This window comes from Babylonia areolata, chromosome 33 (assembly GCF_041734735.1).
Source record: "Babylonia areolata isolate BAREFJ2019XMU chromosome 33, ASM4173473v1, whole genome shotgun sequence".
In the NCBI taxonomy this organism is placed as follows: Eukaryota; Metazoa; Mollusca; class Gastropoda; order Neogastropoda; family Buccinidae; genus Babylonia; species Babylonia areolata.
Genome location: NC_134908.1, coordinates 19,581,022 through 19,606,003, shown reverse-complemented (window position 1 = coordinate 19,606,003; position 24,982 = coordinate 19,581,022). Strand labels below are relative to the sequence as shown.

Sequence of the window (24,982 nt, the reverse complement as noted above, 5' to 3'; positions counted from 1 at the left end):
AAAGGATGCGTACAATGCCATCCGCAGGACTGTTCAGCAAAAGTTACGTCAGATGCAGGATAAGTGGTTGAGCGACAAAGCCGATGAGATCCAGGGATATGCTGACAGGCACGATATGAAGAGGTTCTATGATGCCTTAAAAGAAGTCTACGGTCCCACATCCTCAGGATCATCCCCCCTCCTCAGTGCAGATGGGAATACCTTGATCACCGAGAAGGAGAAAATTCTCAAACGCTGGGCTGAGCACTTCAACAGTGTCTTAAATCGCCCTTCCTCCATAAATGATGAAGCCATAGACCGGCTCCCACAAGTCCCCATCAACGAAGCACTGGACGATCTGCCAACACTTCTTGAGACCCAGAAAGCAATCCGTCTGCTATCCAGTGGCAAAGCACCTGGCTCAGACTCCATACCAGCAGAGGTCTACAAGGATGGAGGCACTGTGCTGACTGAGAAGCTCCATCAGCTGTACTCACTCATGTGGAAAGAAGAGACGATCCCCCAGGATTTCAAAGATGCATCTATCATTCACCTGTACAAGCGAAAGGGGAACCGGCAAGCCTGTGATAACCATCGGGGCATTTCCTTGCTCTCTATCGCAGGCAAGATACTTGCCAGGATCTTACTAAACCGCCTCACAGCACACCTTGACCAAGGTCATTTGCCTGAGAGCCAATGTGGATTCCGGAAAGAGCGCGGAACCACCGACATGGTGTTTGCTGCAAGGCAGCTGCAAGAGAAATGTCAGGAGCAAAATGCTGCTCTGTTCTCCACCTATGTTGACCTCACTAAAGCCTTCGACACCGTGAGTAGAGAGGGACTGTGGAAGATCATGGCCAAGTACGGATGCCCTCGGAAATTTATTTCCTTGGTCAGCCAATTCCATGAAGGCATGCAGGCTCGAGTCCAGGACAATGGTGAAACATCTGCTGCTTTTCCTGTCACAAATGGTGTCAAGCAAGGCTGCGTCCTGGCTCCAACACTGTTCAGCCTCATGTTCTCTGCAATGCTTACTGATGCCTTCAGAGATGGCGATGTTGGAATTGGCCTAAAGTACCGAACAGATGGCAAGCTGTTTAACCTCAGAAGGCTTCAAGCAAAAACGAAGGTCATGACAGACATCATCAGAGACTTTTTGTTTGCTGATGATTGTGCCCTCAACGCTGGATCTGAAGCTGACATGCAACTCAGCGTGGACAAATTTGCCACTGCCAGCAGGAACTTCGGCCTTACCATCAGCACGAGGAAAACTGAAGTTCTCCATCAGCCAGCCCCAGGGAAACCCCACGTTGAGCCCAACATCACAGTCAACGGTCAGAGACTCAGTGTGGTGGAGCGGTTCACATACCTTGGCAGCACATTGTCACAAAATGCGACCATTGACGATGAAGTGAACGTCAGGATTGCAAGAGCAAGCGCAACTTTTGGTAGACTCTATGCAAATGTCTGGAACAGAAGAGGCATTGGTCTTGAGACCAAACTAAAGGTGTACAGAGCAGTAGTTCTCCCCACACTACTGTATGCCTGCGAAACTTGGACAGTGTACCAACGACATGCCAAGAAGCTGAACCACTTCCACACAACATGCCTAAGGAAGCTACTGAACATCAAGTGGCAAGACAGGACCCCAGACACGGAGGTGCTTGCAAAAGCCACCCTTCCCAGCATCTTCACCATCCTGATGCAGTCCCAGCTTCGCTGGGCTGGACACGTGGCGCGCATGCCAGACCATCGGCTGCCCAAAAGGCTCTTCTATGGCGAGCTGCAACAAGGGAAGAGATCACACGGAGGTCAGAAGAAGCGCTTCAGAGATACTCTGAAAGTCTCTCTGAAAGCGTTTGATATCAACCCTGACTCCTGGGAGGAATCTGCAGCGGACCGTGACAAATGGCGCACTGCTGTGCACAAAGGTGCCAAGTTGTGCGAGGCCAACAGGACTGCTGCAGCTGTTCAGAAGAGGCAGGACAGAAAGTCACGGGCAAACAAGCTCCCTGACAATGATATGCCTGTTCTTGTCTGCCCCAACTGTCAGCGAACATTTCGTGCGCAGATTGGACTATTCAGCCATCTGCGCACTCACAGATAGATTCATGAGCATCCCCCCCCCCCCCCCATCCCCCAGCTGGATGACAACGATGGTCATCATCGATCTCGATGGACACACACCACGTGTGTGTGTGTGTGCACATATATTTATGTGTGTGTAAAAGTTTGTGTATGTATGTGTGTGTGTGTGTGTGTGTGTATTTATGTGTGTCTGTGTATTCATGTGTTTCTGTATGTATTTTTTTGTGTGTGTTTGTATTTATGTATGTGTGTGTGTGTGTGTGTGTTTATCTGTATTTGTGTATATTCATGTATGTGTATGTATGCTTTATGCATGTGTATGTGTCTACTGTGTGTATTTATGTGTGTGTGTGTGTGTGTATTTATATGTTTGTGTAATCATTGTATGGGCATTCATGTACACGTGTATGTATGGACAGGCATTGTGTTCCAAATCCGCCGCGTGGTACTGACGGACGGCAGTGAAATGCTACTCCTCTGGCTGTCCCGCGACCCGGAGGACACCTGCGAGGCCAGCCGTTCCCACGGCAACCTCACCCTGGCCTCCAGCTTCTGCAGTACTCTGGACCAATCGCAGCACAGCCTTGGAGAGGTGGGCGTTGCAGGAGGATCTGATTGGTTGACTTTAGGGAGGGGGGTTGGGGGGGGGTTGGTTTTTTCCCCTTGTCGTTGTGCTTTTTTTTTCTTTTCTTTTTTGTTGTTGCTTGTTTGTTTGTAGCCTAGCTGGAATTTGGGACTATGGGTGTTTATGTTTTTTTTTTTTTTTGCCAGTGATTAAGTATTAAATACATGTTCATGTTTGAATTCAAACATTTGACTGTAATGTACTAGAATACTGAATAAATTCTTTCACCACCGTAGGCAACTTTAGTCAGCTAGTCAGTTTCACCACTATAGGAGACTTAGCTAGATAGTTTAACGCTATAGGCGACTTTAGTCAACTAGAGAGTTTCACCGCCATAGGAGACTTTAGTCAACTAGAGAGTTTCACTGCTATAGGCAACTTTAGTCAACTAGACAGTTTCACCGCCATAGGAGACTTTAGTCAACTAGACAGTTTCACTGCTATAGGAGACTTCAGTCAACTAGACAGTTTCACTTTTGTAGGAGACTTTAGTCAACTAGACAGTTTCACTTTTGTAGGAGACTTTAGTCAACTAGACAGTTTCACTTCTGTAGGAGACTTTAGTCAACTAGACAGTTTCAAAGCCATAGGAGACTTTAGTCGACTAGACAGTTACACTGCTATAGGAGACTTTAGTGAACTAGACAGTTTCACCGTCATAGGAGACTTTAGTCAACTAGACAGTTTCACTGCTACAAGAGACTTTAGTCAACTAGACAGTTTCACTGCCATATGAGACTTTAGTCAACTAGACAGTTTCACCACTATAGGAGACTTTAGTCAACTAGACAGTTTCACCGCCATAGGCAACTTTAGTCAACTAGACAGTTTCAGTGCTATAGGAGACTTTAGTCAACTAGACAGTTTCACCGCCATAGGAGACTTTAGTCAACTAGACAGTTTCACCGCCATAGGAGACTTTAGTCAGCTAGACAGTTTCACCGCTATAGGCGACTTTAGTCAGCCAGTTTCACCACCATAGGAGACTTTAGTCAACTAGACAGTCTCACCGCCATAGGAGACTTTAGTCAGCTAGACAGTTTCACTGCTATAGGAGACTTTAGTCAACTAGACAGTTTCACCACCATAGGAGACTTTAGTCAGCTAGACAGTTTCACCGCTATAGGAGACTTTAGTCAGCTAGACAGTTTCACCGCTATAGGAGACTTTAGTCAACTAGACAGTTTCACCGCTATAGGAGACTTTAGTCAGCTAGACAGTTTCACCGCCATAGGAGACTTTTTGTCGACATCAAGGGGTCATGTTGATAAGACATGACATGTTGGGTTATGCTGCTGGTCAGGCATCTGCCAGTCCCATGTGGTGCAGCATTTATCCGAACACAGTGACGCATCCGTGAAAAAAAACAACGGAAAATGAAATTCTGTCTGTCTCTTTTCCCATGCGCACAGCTGCTCCAAGAACAAGCCAACTCCGACTCCAAACTGGAGGGCATCCAGGAGGGGGAGCCACATGCCATCACCACCACCGCCACCACCACCACCACCACCACCCTCACCAAGCCACGGTCAGGCAGTGGCGGCGGCGACGATGACAACACCACGGAAGACAACAACGAAAACGATGACGACGACGACGACCGCCACGAGACCTCCACGGCCAGCGCCGGGGAGTTCAGCGAGCACTACTCGACCTTGACCTCCATCGGCAAGGGGGCGTTCGGGTTTGTGCGGCGGGGGAGGCGGCGGAGGGACGGGGAGGAGGTGGTGGTGAAGTTCATCCGCAGGTCCAAGGTGCTGCGGGAGAGCTGGGTCAAGGACGCGGCCCTGGGGGTCGTTCCCATGGAGGTGTTCCTGCTGACGCGGCTCAGCCACCCCAACATCGTCAGGGTGAGTTGGCGTGGGGGGGGTGGTGGTGGTGGAAGAAATAGGTATTTAATTACACATACTTAACCCGTGACCCACTAGTGCCGACTCCGGCAGGGGTCTGACATTACTGTCCTGTGCAAACTACTATCCGCCTATGCGGAGAAAACGAAAGTAGCTTCGGCCGATAACCTCCCGGAAGTAGGTAGCCTCCCCTTTGCCCCCCCCTGACTAGTGCCCTCTTTTTCCGGCAGCCATTATGACTCCTGTTCCTGTGCTCTTCATATGGCTAAGTTGTTGTTTTTCGGTATTTTCTGTCTGTCTGTCGATTCTGTGGCGTTCTTGTTCTTGTGTATGAGTGTGTGGTGTGTGTTATCACTGTATGTGTGGTGTGTGTATATGTGTGATGTTTTTATGTGTGTGGTGTATATGTATGAATGTGTGATGTATGTGTGTGGTTTTGTGTATGTATATGTGTGTGTGGTATGTGATGCATATGTGTGGCGTATATGTGTGGAATGTGTATGTATGTGTGTGGTGTATGTGTGTATATCTCTGTATGTATGTGTTGTATGTTTATGAATGCGTGGTGTATGTGTGTATATCTCTGTATGTGTGTATATCTGTGCGTGTGTTTCGTATGTTTATGAATGTGTGTGGTATGTGTATGTGTTTATTTGTGTGTGGTGTATATGTGGTGTATCTTTATGTATGTGTGTGGTGTTTATGTGATGTATCTTTATGTATGTGTGTGGTGTATGTGTATACACTTGTGTATGTGTGTGTGTGTGTGTGTGTGGTATGTTTTTTTGTCTGTGGTGTGTGAGTGTTTCACACTGTGTGTGTGGTGTGTGTTTTACACTCTGTGTGTGTGTGTGTGTTTCACACTGTGTGTGTGTGTGTGTTTCACACTGTGTGTGTGTGTGACACACTGTGTGTGTGTTTCACACTGTATGTGTGTGTGTTTCACACTGTATGTGTGTGTGTGTGTTTCAGGTGCTGGACGTGTTCCAGAACTCTGACTTCCTGCAGCTGGTGATGGAGAGACACGGGCGGGGCATGGACCTGTTTGAGTTCATCGACCGCAACCCCGTCATGGACGAACCCCTCACCGCCTACATCTTCCATCAGGTCCGTCTGTCTGTCTTGTCTGTCCTCGCTGTCTGTCTTGGCTGTCCTTGCTGTCTGTCTTGGCTGTCCTTCCTGTCTGTCTTGGCTGTCCTTGCTGTCTGTCAGTCTGTCTTGGCTGTCCTCGCTGTCTGTCTGTCCTTGTTGGTGTCTGTCTTGGCTGTCCTTGCTGTCTGTCTGTCTGTCCTTGCTGTCTGTCTGTCTGTCCTGTCAGTCTGTCCTGTCTGTCTGTCTTGGCTGTCCTTGCTGTCTGTCTTGGCTGTCCTTGCTGTCTGTCTTGGCTGTCCTTGCTGTCTGTCCTTGTTGGTGTCTGTCTGTCTTGGCTGTCCATGCTGTCTGTCTGTCTGTCCTTGCTGCTGTCTGTCTGTCCTTGCTGTCTGTCTGTCCTTGCTGTCTGTCTGTCTTGTCTGTCCTTGCTGTCTGTCTGTCTGTCCTTGCTGTCTGTCTGTCTGTCTGTCCTTGCTGCTGTCTGTCTGTCTGTCCTTGCTGTCTGTCTGTCCTCGCTGTCTGTCTGTCCTCGCTGTCTGTCCTTGCTGTCTGTCTGTCCTCGCTGTCTGTCCTCGCTGTCTGTCTGTCCTCGCTGTCTGTCTGTCTGTCTGTCCTTGCTGCTGTCTGTCTGTCCTTGCTGCTGTCTGTCTGTCCTTGCTGTCTGTCTGTCTGTCCTCGCTGTCTGTCTGTCCTGGCTGTCCTTGCTGCTGTCTGTCTGTCCTCGCTGTCTGTCTGTCATGGCTGTCTGTCTGTCCTTGCTGTCTGTCTTTGCTGTCTGTCTGTCTGTCCTCGCTGTCTGTCTGTCCTTGTGGCTTGTCTGTCACTGCCATTCATGGTCTGTAGTCTTTGGAATTTTGATTAAAACCCTTGACCAGTACAGTACTGTTCAAGAAAGAGCTTAGTTAATGGTTTAAAAAAAAATTTTTTTTCAAGTGATGATAATTCAGCATCAATATTTACATCATGAATTCCGTTACATTGGGACTGTAAATGTAATTGTGATTCATGCTGGAAAACTGGAAGAATAGAAAATTGTTTGCAAGTAATAATGATAATTATTATATTTATATAGCGCTGAATCTTATGCAGAGACAGATCAAAGCGCTTTTGCACCAGTCATTCACACTCATGCGTAACTCTAAATTGGAAAAACTTAAAAGACAAGCAAGAGAAGAGGCAGGGAAGGGAGGCTATTTTGGGAAGAGGTGGGTTTTAAGACCAGACTTAAAGTGACAATGAAAAGAAAAAAACAGGATTATAATTAGAACAGGGGGGGGCGGGGGATGTGGGTTGGGGGGGGGGGAGACTTGTGAAGACTTTGTTTCGTAACGCACCACCTGTGTTTTTTTCACGTGTGTCTCTCTCTGCCTGGTGTGAGGGCTCAGGTGGTGTCAGGTGTGTGTTGCTCCTCTTGCCCTCTCTCTCTCTTGACACAGCTTCAGTTTCAGTTCCTCCAGGAGGCGTCACTGCGTTCGGACAAATCCGTATAATATACACTCGACACCGCATCTGCTAGGCAGATGCCTGACCAGCAGCACAAGCCAGCTGGCTTAGTCAGGCCTTGAGCGCATGCATTGTATTTGCGTACCGATCAGAGTGGATGAAATCATGTACAGAATTTTGCCAGAGGACAACACGTTTTTTTTGTTGTTTTTTTTTGCTGCCCCAACATCTGCACCGTTTCAGTGGCATTACTCCCACGCTGCTCATTTAGATTCCCCCCCCCCCATACACAGCGCCACACCCGGGTTCGTCCGTCGCAGTTCCAGCGTCGGCAGTCCACAGGGAACCATCGATGTTAGGTCGCCAGGAGGCCACACACCAGAGGAGACTCTGCACTGCTGCTGAGTCACTTCGGTGGTGTTCAGTGGTGCCTGTTCTGATTGAACATACTTAGGACACCACCTACAAAGCCCCCTACTAACGACAATAATGGTTTAGTCGCGGGGCCAGACTGAGTGAGCGTCCCTCCCAGAGTGGAGACCGCCACCACGTCCCTCAAACAACAGCCCCCCATGAATCTGCCGACACTGACGACATTGACAGGACTCACCCCAAGCATGGAAGTGGAGGGGTATCAAAACTGAGGTCACCATGAGAGCAACACGTTGTTGCCATGGGTTCTTTTTCAGTGCGCTGACTGTGTGTGTTTCTGCGCATAGGACCTTGGTTTTATCGTCTTGTCTGAACGACTAGACGCTCACGTTGATTTTCCAGCCAAACTTGGGAGAAAGGGCGAGAGTGGGATTCGAACCCCAGGCCCTCATAGCCGCTGTATTGATGGAGGTGCGGACGGGTGCAATAGCCGAGTGGTTAAAGCGTTGGACTTTCAATCCGAGGGTCCCGGGTTCGAATCACGGTGACGGCGCCTGGTGGGTAAAGGGTGGAGATTTTTACGATCTCCCAGGTCAACATATGTGCAGACCTGCTTAGTGCCTGAACCCCCTTTGTGTGTATATGCAAGCAGAAGATCAAATACGCACGTTAAAGATCCTGTAATCCATGTCAGCGTTCGGTGGGTTATGGAAACAAGAACATTCCCAGCATGCACACCCCCGAAAGCAGAGTATGGCTGCCTATATGGCGGGGTAAAAACGGTCATACACGTAAAAGCCCACTCGTGTGCATACGAGTGAACATGGGAGTTGCAGCCCACGAACGCAGAAGAAGAAGAAGAAGAAGATGGAGGTGCGTGTTGATCGTTTTGCCACAGATGGTGTCGGGCGTGTCCTACCTGCACAGCGAGAACATCGTTCACCGCGACATCAAGGACGAGAACATCATCATTGACGAGCACTTCCACATCAAGCTTATCGACTTCGGTGCCGCCACCTACATGTTGCCGGGGCGACTCTTCGCCACCTTCTGTGGCACCATTGAGTACTGCAGCCCGGAGGTGCTCAGCGGTAACAAGTGAGTATTGCCGTGTGTGTGTGTGTGTGTGTGTGTGTGTGTGTGTGATATGATTACATCCTTTAATCTTCCATTCGCCATGTCCAGCGTTTTTCACCCCAGCAAAGAAAATGGTTGGTCTCTGACAAAAACCGCAGTTGACCTAATTAAAAACCGTCCAATTGGTCGGTTTTTCTAATTTGTTTCATCCCCCTTCTTTTTTATTTATTTATTTATTTATTTATATATCACGGCTGCTCAGCCGAGCACAAAATCTGGCTCTTTAGTTGGCCGAGCAGCGTCTAGCGTCTTGGGTCAAAATTTTTTTAATGCCAGACTTTCCCACCGCACTCTGTACTGACCGGCACATTCGCCGCGGTATTTCTGGCCCCGCGCGCCAAACTGGGACACTGCCTTCTTTGTTTCACTCAGCCCCGCGGCCCCCGCCCCGCTTTTCCCACCTTTTCACAGCATCCACACATTTCCTGCAGCGATTACAGAAAGTTGAATTATTGCTATTCCTGGTTGTATTATTGGAGTGCAGTTTGATTTGATTTACACAATTTCATTATTTTATCAACATCATCGTTTCATTTTTTTTTTTTTTTTTTTACCTTAAAAATCTTCGTCTTTCTCGTGGAATGAAGGGCACGGCAGTGCCATAAGCCGACAGACACTCACCCCGCTCTCCATCCCCCTGCTGCTCGCACTCACAATGCTACAGTGTGTTCATTTAAACGTTTGTTGTGCTGCCAAGAAAAATCGCACAACTCAAAAGGTAAGCTAATCTGCATGCAGGCATGCTATATGTTCTGTGTGTATTGACGATGTTATTGTGCTAAACGCCTGTTTTCTTAGAGAGGGATTCAAACTTAACGATTTTTGCGATCATGTTTCTGCTTATCCTTCTCTTCTCTTTCTTCATTTATGTTTCAGCCGTTGCCGCAACAACCGCTATGTAAGAAAACATATTGTTTGGAGTCAATGGAAAGCTTATTTTGTGTTCTTTTTAGAAAACCACTTCTTTAGTCGTTATTTCCGACCCATCCGAGGAGATGATGCGCGAAAGAAACAAAGCAGATTTACCGCCGAACAAGCGTACAGCGAGTGCTGCTGGCGCGGCCTGTTTGTCAGCTGCGTTTATTTATATCCATGCCCTACTTTCTGGGTTCACGAACTTTCGCAGGGCCAACTAAAGTGCCAGCACTGAACACCCGTGATATATATATATATATTTTTTTTTAATGCTGCAGAGGTTCCCCTCTGTTTTATTTAATCCAAAGTAGTGTTTCGTTTTGGGTGATGGCGTCAGATTTACTTGCAGAGTAAAGTTCCCATTATTCTAATTAGTGGAACTGTTCGACCCTAACATGTAATATGTCGTCTTGATTACATTACGAAACCTTAATTTGATGAGAAAGAGTGAGAGACAGTGTGAGTGTGTGTGTGAGTGAGTGGGCAGGGGAATGAGGTGGAGGAATTATAATGGGCGTTTGTGTGCATGCATGGATGTATGTAGGGAGAGGGTGGGGGAGACACGTATGTGAGTATGTGTGTGCGTTAGAATATTTTTTTAGATAATGATGTTAATGAAATTTGGTAAATTGATTTGTTAAATATGTTCTTTTTAAATCATACCTTCCCTCAAATCAGAATTTCCTTGTGTTGCTCAGTTAATATTTTATTCAAATGGTTGCGAAAATGTCAGTACAACAAACAGTTAATCTGACAATAAATGGTTTCAGTCAGTCAGTGTGTGTGTGTGCTCACATTAATGATGATGGGCTCAGTGGCAACAAGTGTATGCTTAGTGGAGACATGTATTACTGTGCAATAAGCGAGTACCGTAAAGTTCTGTCTATAAGCCGCAGCTTTTTACTCCAGCTTCAACCTCTGCGGCTTATACAATGATGCGGCTTATTTGAGGATTTTAACGATCCCGGGAGTGTCACGTTCTCGTCTGTTCTTAGCTGCCCTTCAGCTCACCAAAATCATGATTTCTGTCCATGAATTTTTGGATGAGCTTCAGGATAGTGTGCTAACTGTTCACGTTTTATAAATCAAATCCGCACACATTAACTCACTCAGTACGGCCAGTCCTCTCTTCTCCTCTACACAGACCCCTCGGATGTCCAGTGGGTGTCTGAATGACCCAACCTTTAGCTTCCGTTGTAAGAATTGTGGTATTCTTTGTCAACATTCACCTCTTCAGTATAAGAGCCTTCCACTTGCAATATTTTGATGATGGTAATTGGGGTGAAACGCTGTTAACGTCGTCTCTTTCGCCGTTCGTATGGAGAGAGTTAATGATGATGGGCTCAGTGGCAACTAGTGTATGCTTGGTGGAGTACAAGTATCACTGTGCAATAAGCGAGTATTGCTGTGCTAAGCGGCAACATTGCTGTGTGTGCTCAGCAGCAACAAGTGAGTATTGCTGTGCTCAGTGGGGGAAAGTGAGTATTGCTGTGCTAAGCGGCAACATTGCTGTGTGTGCTCAGCAGCAACAAGTGAGTATTGCTGTGCTCAGTGGGGAAAAGCGAGTATTGCTGTGCTAAGCGGCAACATTGCTGTGTGTGCTCAGCGGCAACAAGTGAGTATTGCTGTGCTCAGTGGGGGAAGGGAGTATTGCTGTGCTAAGCGGCAACATTGCTTTGTGTGCTCAGCGGCAACAAGTGAGTATTGCTGTGCTCAGTGGGGAAAAGCGAGTATTGCTGTGCTAAGCGGCAACATTGCTGTGTGTGCTCAGCAGCAACAAGTGAGTATTGCTGTGCTCAGTGGGGAAAAGCGAGTATTGCTGTGCTAAGCGGCAACATTGCTGTGTGTGCTCAGCAGCAACAAGTGAGTATTGCTGTGCTCAGTGGGGGAAAGTGAGTATTGCTGTGCTAAGCGGCAACATTGCTGTGTGTGCTCAGCAGCAACAAGTGAGTATTGCTGTGCTCAGTGGGGGAAAGTGAGTATTGCTGTGCTAAGCGGCAACATTGCTGTGTGTGCTCAGCAGCAACAAGTGAGTATTGCTGAGCACATCGGGGTGAAAGTATCATCATGCGTGTTGATTGGGGAGAAAGGTGAGTATTGCTGTGCACGTGTTCTGCGGGGGGAAGGGGGGGGGGGGGGGGAAGGTTCATATTCACTGTTGCTGACCATCAGGGGAAAAAGAAAAAAACTGTGTGTGTTCAGCAGCATGTAGTGTGTGTGTGTTCATATGTATTGATTGATTGATGTGGATACTTATATAGCGCCTATCCTCGGTCAGAGACCAAGCTCTAAGCGCTTTACATACACGGGGACATTTGCACCACAGGCTGCCTACCTGGGTAGAGCCGACTGACGGCTGCCACTGGGCGCTCATCATTTGTTTCCTGTGTCATTCAATCATATTTCAGACGCACACACATACACACTCAGACAGACATGTGACATTTTACGTGTATGACCGTTTTTGTTTAGTTACCCCGCCATGTAGGCAGCCATACTCCGTATGTATGTATGTATGTATGTGTGTGTGTGAAATATGAGTGTGTGAGTGTAGTGTATAAGATAAGATAATAATAACTTTATTATCTCCAACTGGAGAAATTTGGTCAGGTGCATTATCACAACATAGACAAGTAAACAACATGGGGACCATAACTGTAAAAGTCAACAACAGCTTTTATGAGTATTACAAAGATACAAATGTAAAAAATATCACATACACCATTTCATACATACATCCACACACTGCAGGTAATAACTAGTATTCTTAATGTAAAAACAGAAAGAATTAAGAAACATTATTTGAATATAATTATAAACATAGCCTACTATACTGCACATTGATTATAATAGACAGATAAGATAAGAATAAAGATAAATTGCGGAAAACCGCAACCAGATAATCAGCACACACCCGCACCCCCAACCCCCCCCCCCACTCCCACCCACCCCACACACACGGATTACTTGATTAAACAAGAGTAATAAACATATGTTCTCAGATAAAAGCATTTCACATATTCGCTTTTAAAAACATTGCAATTAATTATTACATCGTAATTATTAAACAGAAATATATTTAGAATATGGAAGTATGTGACGTATGCCATGTGTGATGTGTGTGTGTGTGTGTGTTGAGGTACCGAGGCCCCGAGCTGGAGATGTGGTCACTGGGCATCACGCTGTACACCCTGATCTTCGGGGAGAACCCTTTCTTCGACGTGGAGGAGACGCTACAGGGCAACCTCAAGCCTCCATCCACCGTGTCCAGAGGTGAGACAGGGTGGGGTGGGGGGGGTGGGGGGAACACGCTGGCGTGCGTGTGCACGTGCGCGCGCTCACACACACACACACACACACACAGACAACCGAACACCAGGTTAAAACATAGACTCACTTTGGTTGGGGTTTTTTTTTTTGTTTTTTTTTTTCCATTTTGGTTGTTGTTTCTTTTTGTTCCTTCCATCATCATTTTTCTCCTTTCTGTTGTCTTTTCTTTCTCTTTCTTTTTTTCTTCTTCTCTCATCTCTATATTCTCTCTCTCTCTCTCTCTCTCTCTCTCTCTCTCTCTCTCTCTCTCTCTCTCTCTCCCTCTCCCCCCCCCCTCTCTCTCTCTCTCTCTCTCTCTCTCTCTCTCCCTCCCTCCCTCCCTCCCCCCCCTCTCTCTCTCTCTCTCTCTCTCCCTCCCTCCCTCCCCCCTCTCTCTCTCTCTCTCTCTCTCTCTCTCTCTCTCTCTCCCTCCCTCCCTCCCCCCCCCCTCTCTCTCCCCCTCCCTCCCCCCCCCCCTCTCTCTCCCTCCTTCCCCCCCCCTCTCTCTCTCTCTCCCTCCCTCTCTTTCTTCCCCCTGTAATCTGACTTCTTACCATTGTCATGCTCAAACATTTTCAACAAGGCCATGCAACATAAAATTACATACAGGGTAGTTTCATGCACATTGTCTGAAAGAGGCAAGGTAGACACGATCTCATTCTCTCTCTATCTCTGTCTTTCTCTCTCTTTCTCTCTCTCTCTGTGGAGGCATTAGTTTTAAATGTACACATTTAAATTGACCACTTGAGGTTTTTTGTGGATCTGTATAAGTGCTCGGGTACCTTGGTAGACATAGATCACATCTTACGTAATTTGAGCTCGGTTTAAGACGGGCGCAACAGCCGAGTGGTTAAAGCGTTGGACTGTCAATCTGAGGGTCCTGGGTTCGAATCACGGTGACGGCGCCTGGTGGGTAAAGGGTGGAGATTTTTACGATCTCCCAGGTCAACATTTGTGCAGACCTGCTAGTGCCTGAACCCCCTTCGTGTGTATATGCCAGCAGAAGATCAAATACGCACGTTAAAGAACCTGTAATCCATGTCGGCGTTCGGTGGGTTATGGAAACAAGAACATACCCAGCATGCACACGCCTGAAAACGGAGTATGGCTGCCTACATGGTGGGGTAAAAACGGTCATACACGTAAAAGCCCACTCGTGTGCATACAAGTGAACGCAGAAGAAGAAGAAGAAGAGCTGGGTTTACAAGGCAAGGTGTTGTTGCCGTGTGTCTGACAGCCCTCATGTTCCTGATCACCTGGCTGCTCCACCCAGACCCTGTGTGCCGCGCCACCATCAGTGACCTGGAACGTAATGCCTGGGTCACACAGCCTGTCGACATCACCCACTACCGCTGGGACTCCGTGCTGCCTAACACTGGTGAGTGGGTGGCTGTTTTCTGTTCTGTGTGTGTGTGTGTGTGTTGGTCTCTGTGTGTGTGTCTGTGTATGTGTGTGTGTGGGTCTGTCTGGAGCGTAACGCCTGGGTCTCACAGCCTGTCGACATCACCCGCTACCGCTGGGACTCCGTGCTGCCTAACACTGGTGAGTGGGTGGCTGTTCTGTGTGTGTGTGTGTGTGTTGGTCTCTGTGTGTGTGTCTGTGTATGTGTGTGTGTGTGGGTCTGTCTGGATCGTAACGCCTGGGTCACACAGCCTGTCGACATCACCTACTACCGGTGGGACTCCGTGCTGCCTAACACTGGTGAGTGGGTGGCTGTTTTCTGTGTGTGTATGTGTGTGTGTGTTGGTTTGTCTGTGTGTGTGTGTGTGTTGGGGGGGTCTGTCTGGATCGTAATGCCTGGGTCACAAAGCCTGTCGACATTACCCACTACCGCTGGGACTCCGTGCTGCCTAACACTGGTGAGTGGGTGGCTGTTCTGTGTGTGTGTGTGTGTGTGGGTCTGTCTGGATCGTAACGCCTGGGTCACACAGCCTGTCGACATCACCCGCTACCGCTGGGACTCCGTGCTGCCTAACACTGGTGAGTGGGTGGCTGTTCTGTGTGTGTGTGTGTGTGTGTTGGTCTGTGTGTGTGTGTGTGTATCTGTGTGTGTGTGTGTGTTGGTCTGTCTGGAGCGTAATGCCTGGGTCTCACAGCCTGTCGACATCACCCACTACCGCTGAGACTCCGTGCTGCCTAACACTGGTGAGTGGGTGGCTGTTTTCTGTGGGTGTGTGTGTGTGTGTTGGTCTCTGTGTGTGTGTGTGTTGGGGGGGTCTGTCTGGATCGTAACGCCTGGGTCACACAGCCTGTCGACATCACCTACTACCGGTGGGACTCCGTGCTGCCTAACACTGGTGAGTGGGTGGCTGTTTTCTGTGTGTGTGTGTGTGTGTGTGTGTGTTGGTCTCTGTGTGTGTGTCTGTGTATGTGTGTGTGTGTGGGTCTGTCTGGATCGTAATGCCTGGGTCACACAGCCTGTCGACATCACCCACTACCGCTGGGACTCTGTGCTGCCTAACACTGGTGAGTGGGTGGCTGTTTTCTGTGTGTGTGTGTTGGTCTGTGTGTGTGTGTGTGTGTTGGTTGGTCTGTGTGTGTGTGTGTGTGTGTGTGTGTGTTGGTCTGTGTGTGTGTGTGTTGGTTGGTCTGTGTGTGTGTGTGTGTGTTGGTCTGTGTGTGTGTGTGTTGGTCTGTGTGTGTGTGTGTGTTGGTTTGTCTGTGTGTTGACCTGTGTGTGTGTGTTGGTCTGTGTGTGTTGGTTTGTCTGTGTGTGTGTGTTGGTCTGTGTGTTGACCTGTGTGTGTGTGTGTTGTTTTGTCTGTGTGTTGGTTTGTGTGTGTGTGTGTGTTGGTCTGTGTGTGTGTGTGTGTTCCTCTGTGTGTGTGTGTGTGTGTGTGTGTGTTGTTTTGTCTGTGTGTTGGCCTCTGTGTGTGTGTGTGTGTGTTGGTCTGTCTGGATCGCAACACCCGGGGAAGGAGAGGGGGAAGGAGGGAGATAGAGAGAGTGAGACAAGCTGTGAGGGGCTGTTATCTGTGTGTGTGTGTGTTTGTGTGTGTGTTGGTCTGTGTGGATACTGTCCTGTCCAGTACTGGTCAGTTGATAGAAGTCCTCTGTGTGTGTGTGTGTGTGTGTTGGTTTGTGTGTCTGTAGGTCAGTTTTCACTGTTCGTGAGGTGTTTGCTGTCTGTATTGGATTGTAGGTCTGTCTGTCATGTGTCGACGTCACTCACTGCTGCTGGGATACCATTCTGCCCAATACTATTGTATTGTATTGTATTTCACTTCTTGTCACATCAGATTTCTCTGTGTGAAATTCGGGCTGCTCTCCCCAGGGAGAGTGCGTCGCTACACTACAGTGCCACCCATTATTTTTTTTGTATTCTTTCCTGCATGCAGTTTTATTTGTTTTTCCTATTGAATTGGAAGTTTCTACAGAATTTTGCCAGGAACAACCCTTTTGTTGCCATGGGTTCTTTTACGTACGCTAAGTGCATGCTGCACATGGGACCTCCTCGGTTTATCGTCTGATCCGAATGACTGGTCTCTGGATAGTAATCCTCTGTCTGTGTGTTGGTCTGTCTGTATGTGTGTTGGTCTGTGTGTGTGTGCATTGGTTGTTTGGCCCATTTGTCTGTCTGTCTGTCTGTGTGATGTGGGAATGGTCCACTACCACACGGACAGAGTTCTTTCAAGGTTAGAAAGTAAAGAAGTTCAGAAAAGAACCTCTTTTAATTCACTCAGTACGGCCAGTCCTCTCTTCTCCTCTACACAGACCCCTCGGATGTCCTGTGGGTGTCTGAATGACCCAACCTTTAGCTTCCGTTGTAAGAATTGTGGTATTCTTTGTCAACATTCACCTCTTCAGTATAAGAACCTTCCGTTTGCAATATTTTGGTGATGGTAATTGGGGTGAAACGCTGTTAACGTCGATTCTTTCGCCGTTCGTATGGAGAGAGTTAAAAGTGGAAAATTCAAACTTTAAAAAAAAATTTTTTTTATATAGATAAGAAACACCCTCTTTTACAAGATTTAGAAGAAAAAAAAGAGAGAAAAGTTTAGAAAAAAAAACCCTCTCTTACAAGGTTGAAAAAAAAAAAAAAAAAAAAAGAGCTGAAACACAAAACCAACAAATGCTGGGGGACTAACCTGACCCACTCAGCTGGTTGCGTGTGTACGTGTACGTGTGCATGTGGGTGTGTTGATGTGACGCAGAGTTCTACGGCAACACGGCGTGCGACCACCGCCAGGAATCCGGGGACACCAGCGCCCTCAGCCAGCAGAGCTCCGTCAGCACGCTCCGGCACTTCCACCGTCACTCGCAGTCGCATGGCAGTCTGGCCGGCTTCCCCCCCGCCACCCACCACCAGCTTCACAGTGCTGCCCTCTCGTCAGGTCAGTGTCCTTTGTGGAAGTGACGACATGAACGTGATCGTTGTGTTGTGATGGAGTCTCCCGTCGGTCCGACGGATGAGTAGGCAGGCAGGCTTATCTGTCGGTGTGTGTCCTCATATGCGACATTAGCCTGATTGCCTGACCAGCACAGGTGACTTTTTTTTTTAGTGAGGAGTTGTGCAGTCCCTTCCCCACTCTCTCGCCTACCGACGCTCACAGTCCCACAGGTGCAGATACTGCCACGTGTAGGACGGCCTCGGCAGGTGCAGGTTTATTCTTCGGAGCTCCGTCTCCTAGGGGGGACTTCCAGCCAAGGATAAGAGCTCCCCCTGCCCTTTGGACATCCTCTTCTGCCTTCACAGCCGTTTGGAAAGGTTTCCTCCTCCGCCTGGTCCGTCGTTGGGAGACTTCAGTTGGGTTGTTTTACTCTTTTTATCGCAACAGATTTCTTTGTGTGAAATTCGGGCTGCTCTCCCCCAGGGAGAGTGTGTCGCTACGCTCACAGCACCAACCCTTTTTGTGTGTGTGTGTGTGTGTTTTCCTGTGTGCAGTTTTATTTGTTATCCTATCAGAGTGGATTTTTCTACAGAATTTTGCCAGGAACAACTCTTTCGTTGCCGTGGGTTCTTTTCTAGATTCTATTCATAGAAACCCCATCAGCGTCATGAGGCAGTCCTGTATTTGAACGTTTTGGTTGGGTTACTGGCCGCAGTGTTTGCCTGGCTCCTCTCCTCGCTCGCTCAACAAAATGTCACACTGACGCTGTGCTCAAGATATGCGATCGTGGTGGAACTAAATCAACCAAGATTACTTTCTTTAGCTGATGTTCAGAAAGAATTGAAGCGTAAACTCGAAGAAGACAGTGATGAACATTTATAGGACGATTTGATGGAAAATAAAGGGAGGAATCAAGAGAGTGGCCAAGATACGACTATCAGTGAGTGATGCCGGCTGTGCAAACCTTAGCAGATAACAGAAAGTGACTGAATTATTAGCAGGACACAGTGTGAGCAGTTTTCTTGGCACTCAGCCAACGTGGTCTGATGAGAACTGGATAAAGTGACCTTGTGAGAGGGGCGAAGAGGAAGGGGGTGGAGACTGAGGGGGTGTGGCCTCACATCCACATCATCACTTGGAGAAGTCACAGTGCATTGTGTATCTATCTTTTTTTATTTATTTATTTTTTCATTGTGGTTGTTCTAGTATGATTTTGTGTGTGCAGATATCCATTCGTCCAGAAAATATGATATTTTAGTGCAAATTACCTGACAAGAACAAGTTGAAAATGTGACAAAAAAACAAAACACTGATTTCAGAACAACAGCATGTGACTAAAAATATATAAAATGGGAAAACATCATGTGTTTTGTATTCTTTTTTCATTTACCTTTCAGAAAATGTATACTTTTATAGGTCTTTCTCCAATACCAAAGAGTACAGAATTTTTGGAAAATTTATACAACCTGGCAAATAGATTTCACTTAAATCTTATTATCCTGGCAGCGAAAGGGTTAAACTAAATAAATTTTTTTTTAAAAGTGACTGTTCCCCCACCAGGTGGCGGCAGTGGTCACCGTCATGGCTCCACGGCCTCCAGCAGTGCTCACAGCTCGGCAGACGACAGCGGGGGCCGGGGTGGTGACTCCTCGACCGAGCACAGCGCCCTCTGTGCTCCTGGCCCCGGCCCCAGGGGAGAGCAGCAGGGTCAGGGCCGCAGGAACTGCCAGCGAGGTGACAGACTAGCGGGCGTGGGTTCGGATCTGGGGCGGTTCCTGCACATGCATGGCGGCAGTGTGGACAGTGACTATTAGTCCCTGTGTTTTGTGTTCAGAGTTGTCTAGACCAGTGTCTGTAACTAGTCGTGAGGGGGGGGGGGTGTTTTCAAGGCCATCTAGACAGTGACTATTCCTGTGTTTGTGTTCAGAGTTGTCTAGACCAGTGTCTGTAACTAGTCGTGAGGGGGGGTGTGTGTGTGTTTTCAAGGCCATCTAGACAGTGACTATTCCTGTGTTTGTGTTCAGAGTTGTCTAGACAGTGTCTGTAACTAGTCGTGAGGGGGTGTGTGTGTGTGTTTTCAAGGCCATCTAGACAGTGACTATTAGTCCTGTGTTTGTGTTCAAAGTTGTCTAGACAGTGACTGTTCCCAGTTCGCCAAGAGTTCACTGAATTGGTGATCGCAGTTCAGCTGTTCCCAGTTCGCCTATAGATCACTGAATTGGTGATCGCAGTTCAGCTGTTCCCAGTTCGCCAAGAGTTCACTGAATTGGTGATCGCAGTTCAGCTGTTCCCAGTTCGCCTATAGATCACTGAATTGGTGATCGCACTTCAGCTGTTCCCAGTTCGCCAATAGATCACTGAATTGGTGATCGCACTTCAGCTGTTCCCAGTTCGCCAAGAGTTCACTGAATTGGTGATCGCAGTTCAGCTGTTGCCAGTTCGCCTATTCTCAGTTGCTGTGTGTGTTGTGATTTTAGGAAACAAAAATCTCACTTTCTTCATTGGAATGTTTGTGTCTGTATGTGTGTGCGTGAGAGAGAGAGAGAGAGAGAGAGAGAGGAAGAGTGTTAGAGAGAGAGAGAAATGGAATACGCGAAACATACTGCAGGTAGGTGAGACCGGAGACAAAGAGTCAAGTTTCTGAAGAGACCTTTGACGGGTGGTGGCGGTGTGGATTATCAGAGTGCTAGAATCGAAACGGGGGGGGGGGTACACGAATCAAGACGTGCTGCACTGATGTGGATGTCGTGTACACCTAATGTAAATGTGATACAGAGGTGTGGTCAGATGAAGACGTTGCTATGGCGACGGGGGGATGGGGCGGGGGGGCCTTGTTGTTTCGGCATGTACTGTTTTTATATACAGGGAGTGGATCGAAGCGACGGCGAAAAGATTTGATCAGCTTTGTTGTGTTTGTCTTTTTTGTTTTTACGTGTTAGTGATGTTGAGAATGGGGAATTGGACTGTCGTGGCGAAGAGTTGTGTTGGTTTGTACAGTTTTTTTTTTTAAAAATTGTGATCTTGTTGAATGATGTTACGATGGGGGGAATTTTGTGTCTGCAATGTGACAGATGTCAACGAGGTATTTTTTTTGAAAATATTGTGCAAGATCATTTATAACTGGTCAATGTTGAAATACCTGAACTGAGTAGATTATGTATGAAATGTCACATGTAAACTGGTATTTTTTAAAAATATTACTGAACATATTATATAACTGGAGTTAGAAATACCTGAACTGAATAAATGATAATGTGATGCTGTTTTTAGAAAGAAAGAGAGAAAAAAAAAAGAAGTATTTTTGAGCGGTTGAATGTTTTCTTTGTTTTTAGTCACTTTCGGTATTGCATGCACTGGCTTTTCTTTTGCGTGCGTGTGTGTGTGTGTGTGTGTGTGGACTGGCCCATATTGTTAGTCGCAGGACTGGAATTTGTTTTATTTTCTTCTTCTTCTGCTGGGGTCTTGCTTTCTCACTGTCACTAGGTTTAGCGCCCTTCAAACTTTTTGTCGAGAACAATAATGATAGTGATGTTTTGCATTTGCACAGCGCTTAACCTGTTGCTCCCAGGCATGTTTCGCAGTAACTGTGGTACGAATAAATAATATATGGGATGTAAAAGAAAAAGAGTTTGAGTTAAAACTTTTGTTAGAAGTAGTAAAAAAAACAACACAAAAAACCCACCCCCAGGTATTGTCATTCACACACCTGTCATTATTGGAGATCATGCCACAATTCGGGTATTGTTATTCACAAATCTGCCAGTTGGAAGTAGTACAAGATCCAGGTGGTTTGAAGTAGTATAAAAAAAAAAAAATCCAGGTATTGTCATTCACACACCTGTCAGTGTAAGTGGTATGAAATCCAGGTATTGTCAGTCACACGGCTGTCATTGAAAGTGGTGTGATAAATTCTAGGTAATGTCATTCACACACACACCTGTCGTTGGAAGTAGCATAAAATCCAGGTATGAGCTTTACACATTTGTAATTGAAAGCTGTTGGAAAATCCAGGTATTGTTATTCAGAGACACCTGTCATTAGAAGTAGTGTAAAATCCTGTCGTTTTTGTGCATGGATGCTGGTTTGTTTTGTTTTGTTGGTTTTTTTCAGAGACACCTGTCGTTAGAAGTAGTGTAAAATCCAGGTATTATTCACACACACACTTTTCATTAGAAGTAGTGTAAAATCCAGGTATTGTTATTCACATACTTTTCATTAGAAGTAGTGTAAAATCCAGGTATTGTTATTCACACACCTGTCGTTAGAAGTAGTGTAAAATCCAGGTATTCTTATTTACACACCTGTCGTTAGGAGTAGTGTAAAATCCAGGTATTGTTATTCACACACACCACTTTTCATTAGAAGTAGTGTAAAATCCAGGTATTGTTATTCACACACACCTGTCATTGGAAGCAGTATAAAAATCCTGGTGTTTAAGTTTACATGTTTGTGATTGGAAGTTTATAAAAAGCAGTTATCGTCATTCACACACCTGTTAATGGAAGTAGCATAAAATCCAGGTATTACGCTTACACAGCCAGGTATCAAGTTTATACAAATTTGATTGGAAGTTTTATATAGTCCAGGTACTGTCATTCACGCACCTGTCATTAGAAGTGGCATAAAATTCAGGTATTAAGTTGGCGCACCTGTAATTAGAAGGTTATATAAAATCCAGGTTTTGTCATTTGCATACCTGGCGTTAGGAGTAGTATGAAATACAAGGTATTGAGATCACACACGTGTTGTAGAAATATCACAGCCATATGTGAGCCAGAATAGAAAGGTTGGGGGGAGGGGGGTGCGGGTGGGGGGGGGGGGTTACTAGTGTGCTTTTAGTAATGATGACAGGGTCTTTGAGAAAGTCTGTATGTTGTTAAGGAAACGATTCCGAGAATGGTTTTTGTGCATGGATGCTGGGTTGTGTTTTTTTTGGGTTTTTTTGTTTTGTTTTTAAGATGTTAAGTTTTTAATCGCCTTGACAAGCGAGAGACAGACGGGAGAGGGAGTGATTCATTACGTGTTTATTCAGTTAGAGTTTTATGATGTGTGTGTGTGTTGGGGGTGGGGGGGGGGGGATACATTCCTTACCCACTTCTGTGCTGAAGTTTGGTGGAAAATGAAATCAGCTTGGCATGAAATTGTGGTGGAATTTTGCTTATTGTGTACTGTGTCAGTTGATGATGGTGTACCACAGGATGTGGATGCTTACATAGCACCTGTCGTCGTTAAGAAACCAAGCGCTAAGCGCTGTACAAACGCCAAGCTGTAAGCGTTTTACACAAACGCCAAACTGTAAGCGCTTTACTAACACAGAGTCATTTACACAGCAGGCCGCCTACCTGGGTAGAGCTTGACTGATAGCTGCCGTTCCGGTGCTCATCGTTTGTTTCCTTTGTCATTCAATCAGGTTTCGGTTGTGTACACACACTCTTGCTCACACAGACTTGTAACATTTTACATATATGACTGTTTTATTTATTTATTTATTTATTTACCCTGCCATCAGGCAGCCATGTTTCTTTTTCGGTGGGGGGGAGGGGGGGGGGTGCATGCTGGGTATGTTCTTGTTTCCTTAACCCACGTATTTGATCTTCTGCATGCGTACGCACATGAAGGGGGGGTGCGGGGGGGGGGGGGGGGGTTCAGGCATTAGCAGGTCTGCACATATGTTGACCTGGGAGATCGGGGAAAATCTCCACCAGGTTCATCGGGGGGGAGGGGGGGCTGCAAGAATTCAGCTCTTCTTTAACCGTTTGACTGCTGCATCAGTCAAATTGATGAAAACCCTTTCACCGCTGATTCCACATTTCAGCATCAACCAGGTAGAGTGCCAGCGTCACTGAAACACAGCCAGAGCGTAGGTTGCTTATCTGCAAACCTCCTCCTAATTTTCTCCAGAGGCTGTGCTGTGCCACACTAGCCCCATGCAGCACTAAGAGCCAGTGCTAATCTTGCTTCCTGGTGTCAAGAGTTGGGCACAATAGCCGAGTGGTTAAAGCGTTGGACTGTCAATCTGAGGGTCCCGGGTTCGAATCACGGTGACGGCGCCTGGTGGGTAAAGGGTGGAGATTTTTACGATCTCCCAGGTCAACATATGTGCAGACCTGCTTAGTGCCTGAACCCCCTTCGTGTGTATATGCAAGCAGAAGATCAAATATGCACATTAAAGGTCCTGTAATCCATGTCAGCGATCGGTGGGTTATGGAAACAAGAACATACCCAGCATGCACACCCCCGAAAACGGAGTATGGCTGCTGGCGGGGTAAAAACGGTCATACACGTAAAAGCCCACTCGTGTGCATACGAGTGAACGCAGAAGAAGAAGAAGAAGGTTTCAAGAGTCACAGTCCTTCAGAAAAGACTTGGCTGTAAATGAATTTATAATAATAATAATAATAATGTACATTTATATAGCGCCCTTTCTCACGAAGAGCTCAGGGCGCTTTACATGAAAGGAAAATATTACAAGTAACATAAAACATTCATGGCCACTCTTTCTCAAAACCCCTCCCCCCACTCACGCTCTCCCTTTCCCACTCTACATACATCCAAAGTGAGCTTACATGGGTGGAGGGACGTAGTATATACTTGAATTTGAAGCTTAGTGCTTTTTTTTTGTTTTTTTGTTTTTGTTTTTCATGCTCAAAATAGATGTTTTTTTGTTGTTGTTGTTTTGTTCTTGTTTTTCTTAAGGCGATTTTTTTCTTCTTCTTTTCTCTCTGACCTGTACACAACCAGTTCAGTTTCTGTGTTTTTTCTTGACCATGGACAATTACTTTGCGTTTCGTTAATTTTCAATCTGTGTTCTTTCTCTTGTGGGTTTTTTTTTTTGTTTTTTTTTGTTTGTTTTTTTGTTGTTGTTGTTTTTTTACATTGTGTGAGCACGTGCTCAAGTTTATGTGTGAGTGTGTGAGCATGCCACCGTTGTGTGTATGAGTGTATCACTGTATGTGAGTACGTATTCTTGATGGGTAGAGGTGCATGCAGGTAGGTATGAGTGTGTGTGAAGCGCAGTGCATTTTTTTTTTTTTTTAATTTTTTTTTTTTAGCGTTGGTAAAGTGTGCGGCAGTGAGATAGAGTGGGTGCTAAGTAGCTGGAGTCGTACCATTACTATAATAATGATTATTATGATTAATATCTGTTGTTGTTATTTTTTTTTTTTTTAAACCCAGCATGCAATACTCGGTTGTGCACACAGCTGTGTTCAGATTGTACCCCTTGCATTTATCTTGCCTTTGAGCTGTGCTGTTGTTTGTGTCCGTGTTCGTTAATCACATCCACGTTGTTGTTCTTCTTCTTCGTCGTCGTTCGTGGGCTGCAACTCCCACGTTCGCTTGTATGTACACGAGCGGGCTTTTACGTGTATGACCGTTTTTACCCCGCCATGTAGGCAGCCATACTCCGTTTTTGGGGGTATGCATGTTGATTATGTTCTTGTTTCCTTAACCCACCGAACGCTGACATCAATCACAGGATCTTTAACGTGCGTATTTGATCTTCTGCTTGCGTTGGCACACGAAGGGGGTTCAGGCACTAGGCGGGTCTGCACATATGTTGACCTGGGAGATCGGGAAAAATCTCCAACCCTTTACCCACCAGGCGCCGTTACCGTGATTCGAACCCGGGACCCTCAGATTGACAGTCCAACGCTTTAACCACTCGGCTATTGCGCCCACCGCTTTATCCTGATGAATGTGATGATTTTTTGTTGATGTCTGTTCATGTCAATTTTCAGGTATGAAAGTGCAATGCTGTTTGTGTGTGTGTGTGTGTTGGGGGGGGGGGGGGTGTCTATATATGTGATTATATGTCATTTATATACATGCATGATAAAAAG

General features: G+C 46.5%; 1 protein-coding gene across 1 annotated transcript in view; it reads left to right on the top strand.

Annotated features, from left to right (window-relative positions):
- Window positions 1–18,955, top strand: part of LOC143277097 (PAS domain-containing serine/threonine-protein kinase-like) — a 69,580-nt gene extending 50,625 nt beyond the window's left edge. Inside the window, exons 19-27 of the mRNA XM_076581835.1 lie at window positions 2,487–2,659; window positions 4,105–4,144; window positions 4,262–4,542; window positions 5,515–5,649; window positions 8,348–8,547; window positions 12,641–12,774; window positions 14,048–14,188; window positions 16,965–17,144; window positions 18,702–18,955. Of these exons, the coding sequence (XP_076437950.1) occupies window positions 2,487–2,659; window positions 4,105–4,144; window positions 4,262–4,542; window positions 5,515–5,649; window positions 8,348–8,547; window positions 12,641–12,774; window positions 14,048–14,188; window positions 16,965–17,144; window positions 18,702–18,955 (1,538 nt within the window). The remainder of the gene's footprint in view (window positions 1–2,486; window positions 2,660–4,104; window positions 4,145–4,261; window positions 4,543–5,514; window positions 5,650–8,347; window positions 8,548–12,640; window positions 12,775–14,047; window positions 14,189–16,964; window positions 17,145–18,701) is intronic.
- Window positions 18,956–24,982: the final 6,027 nt, after the last annotated feature.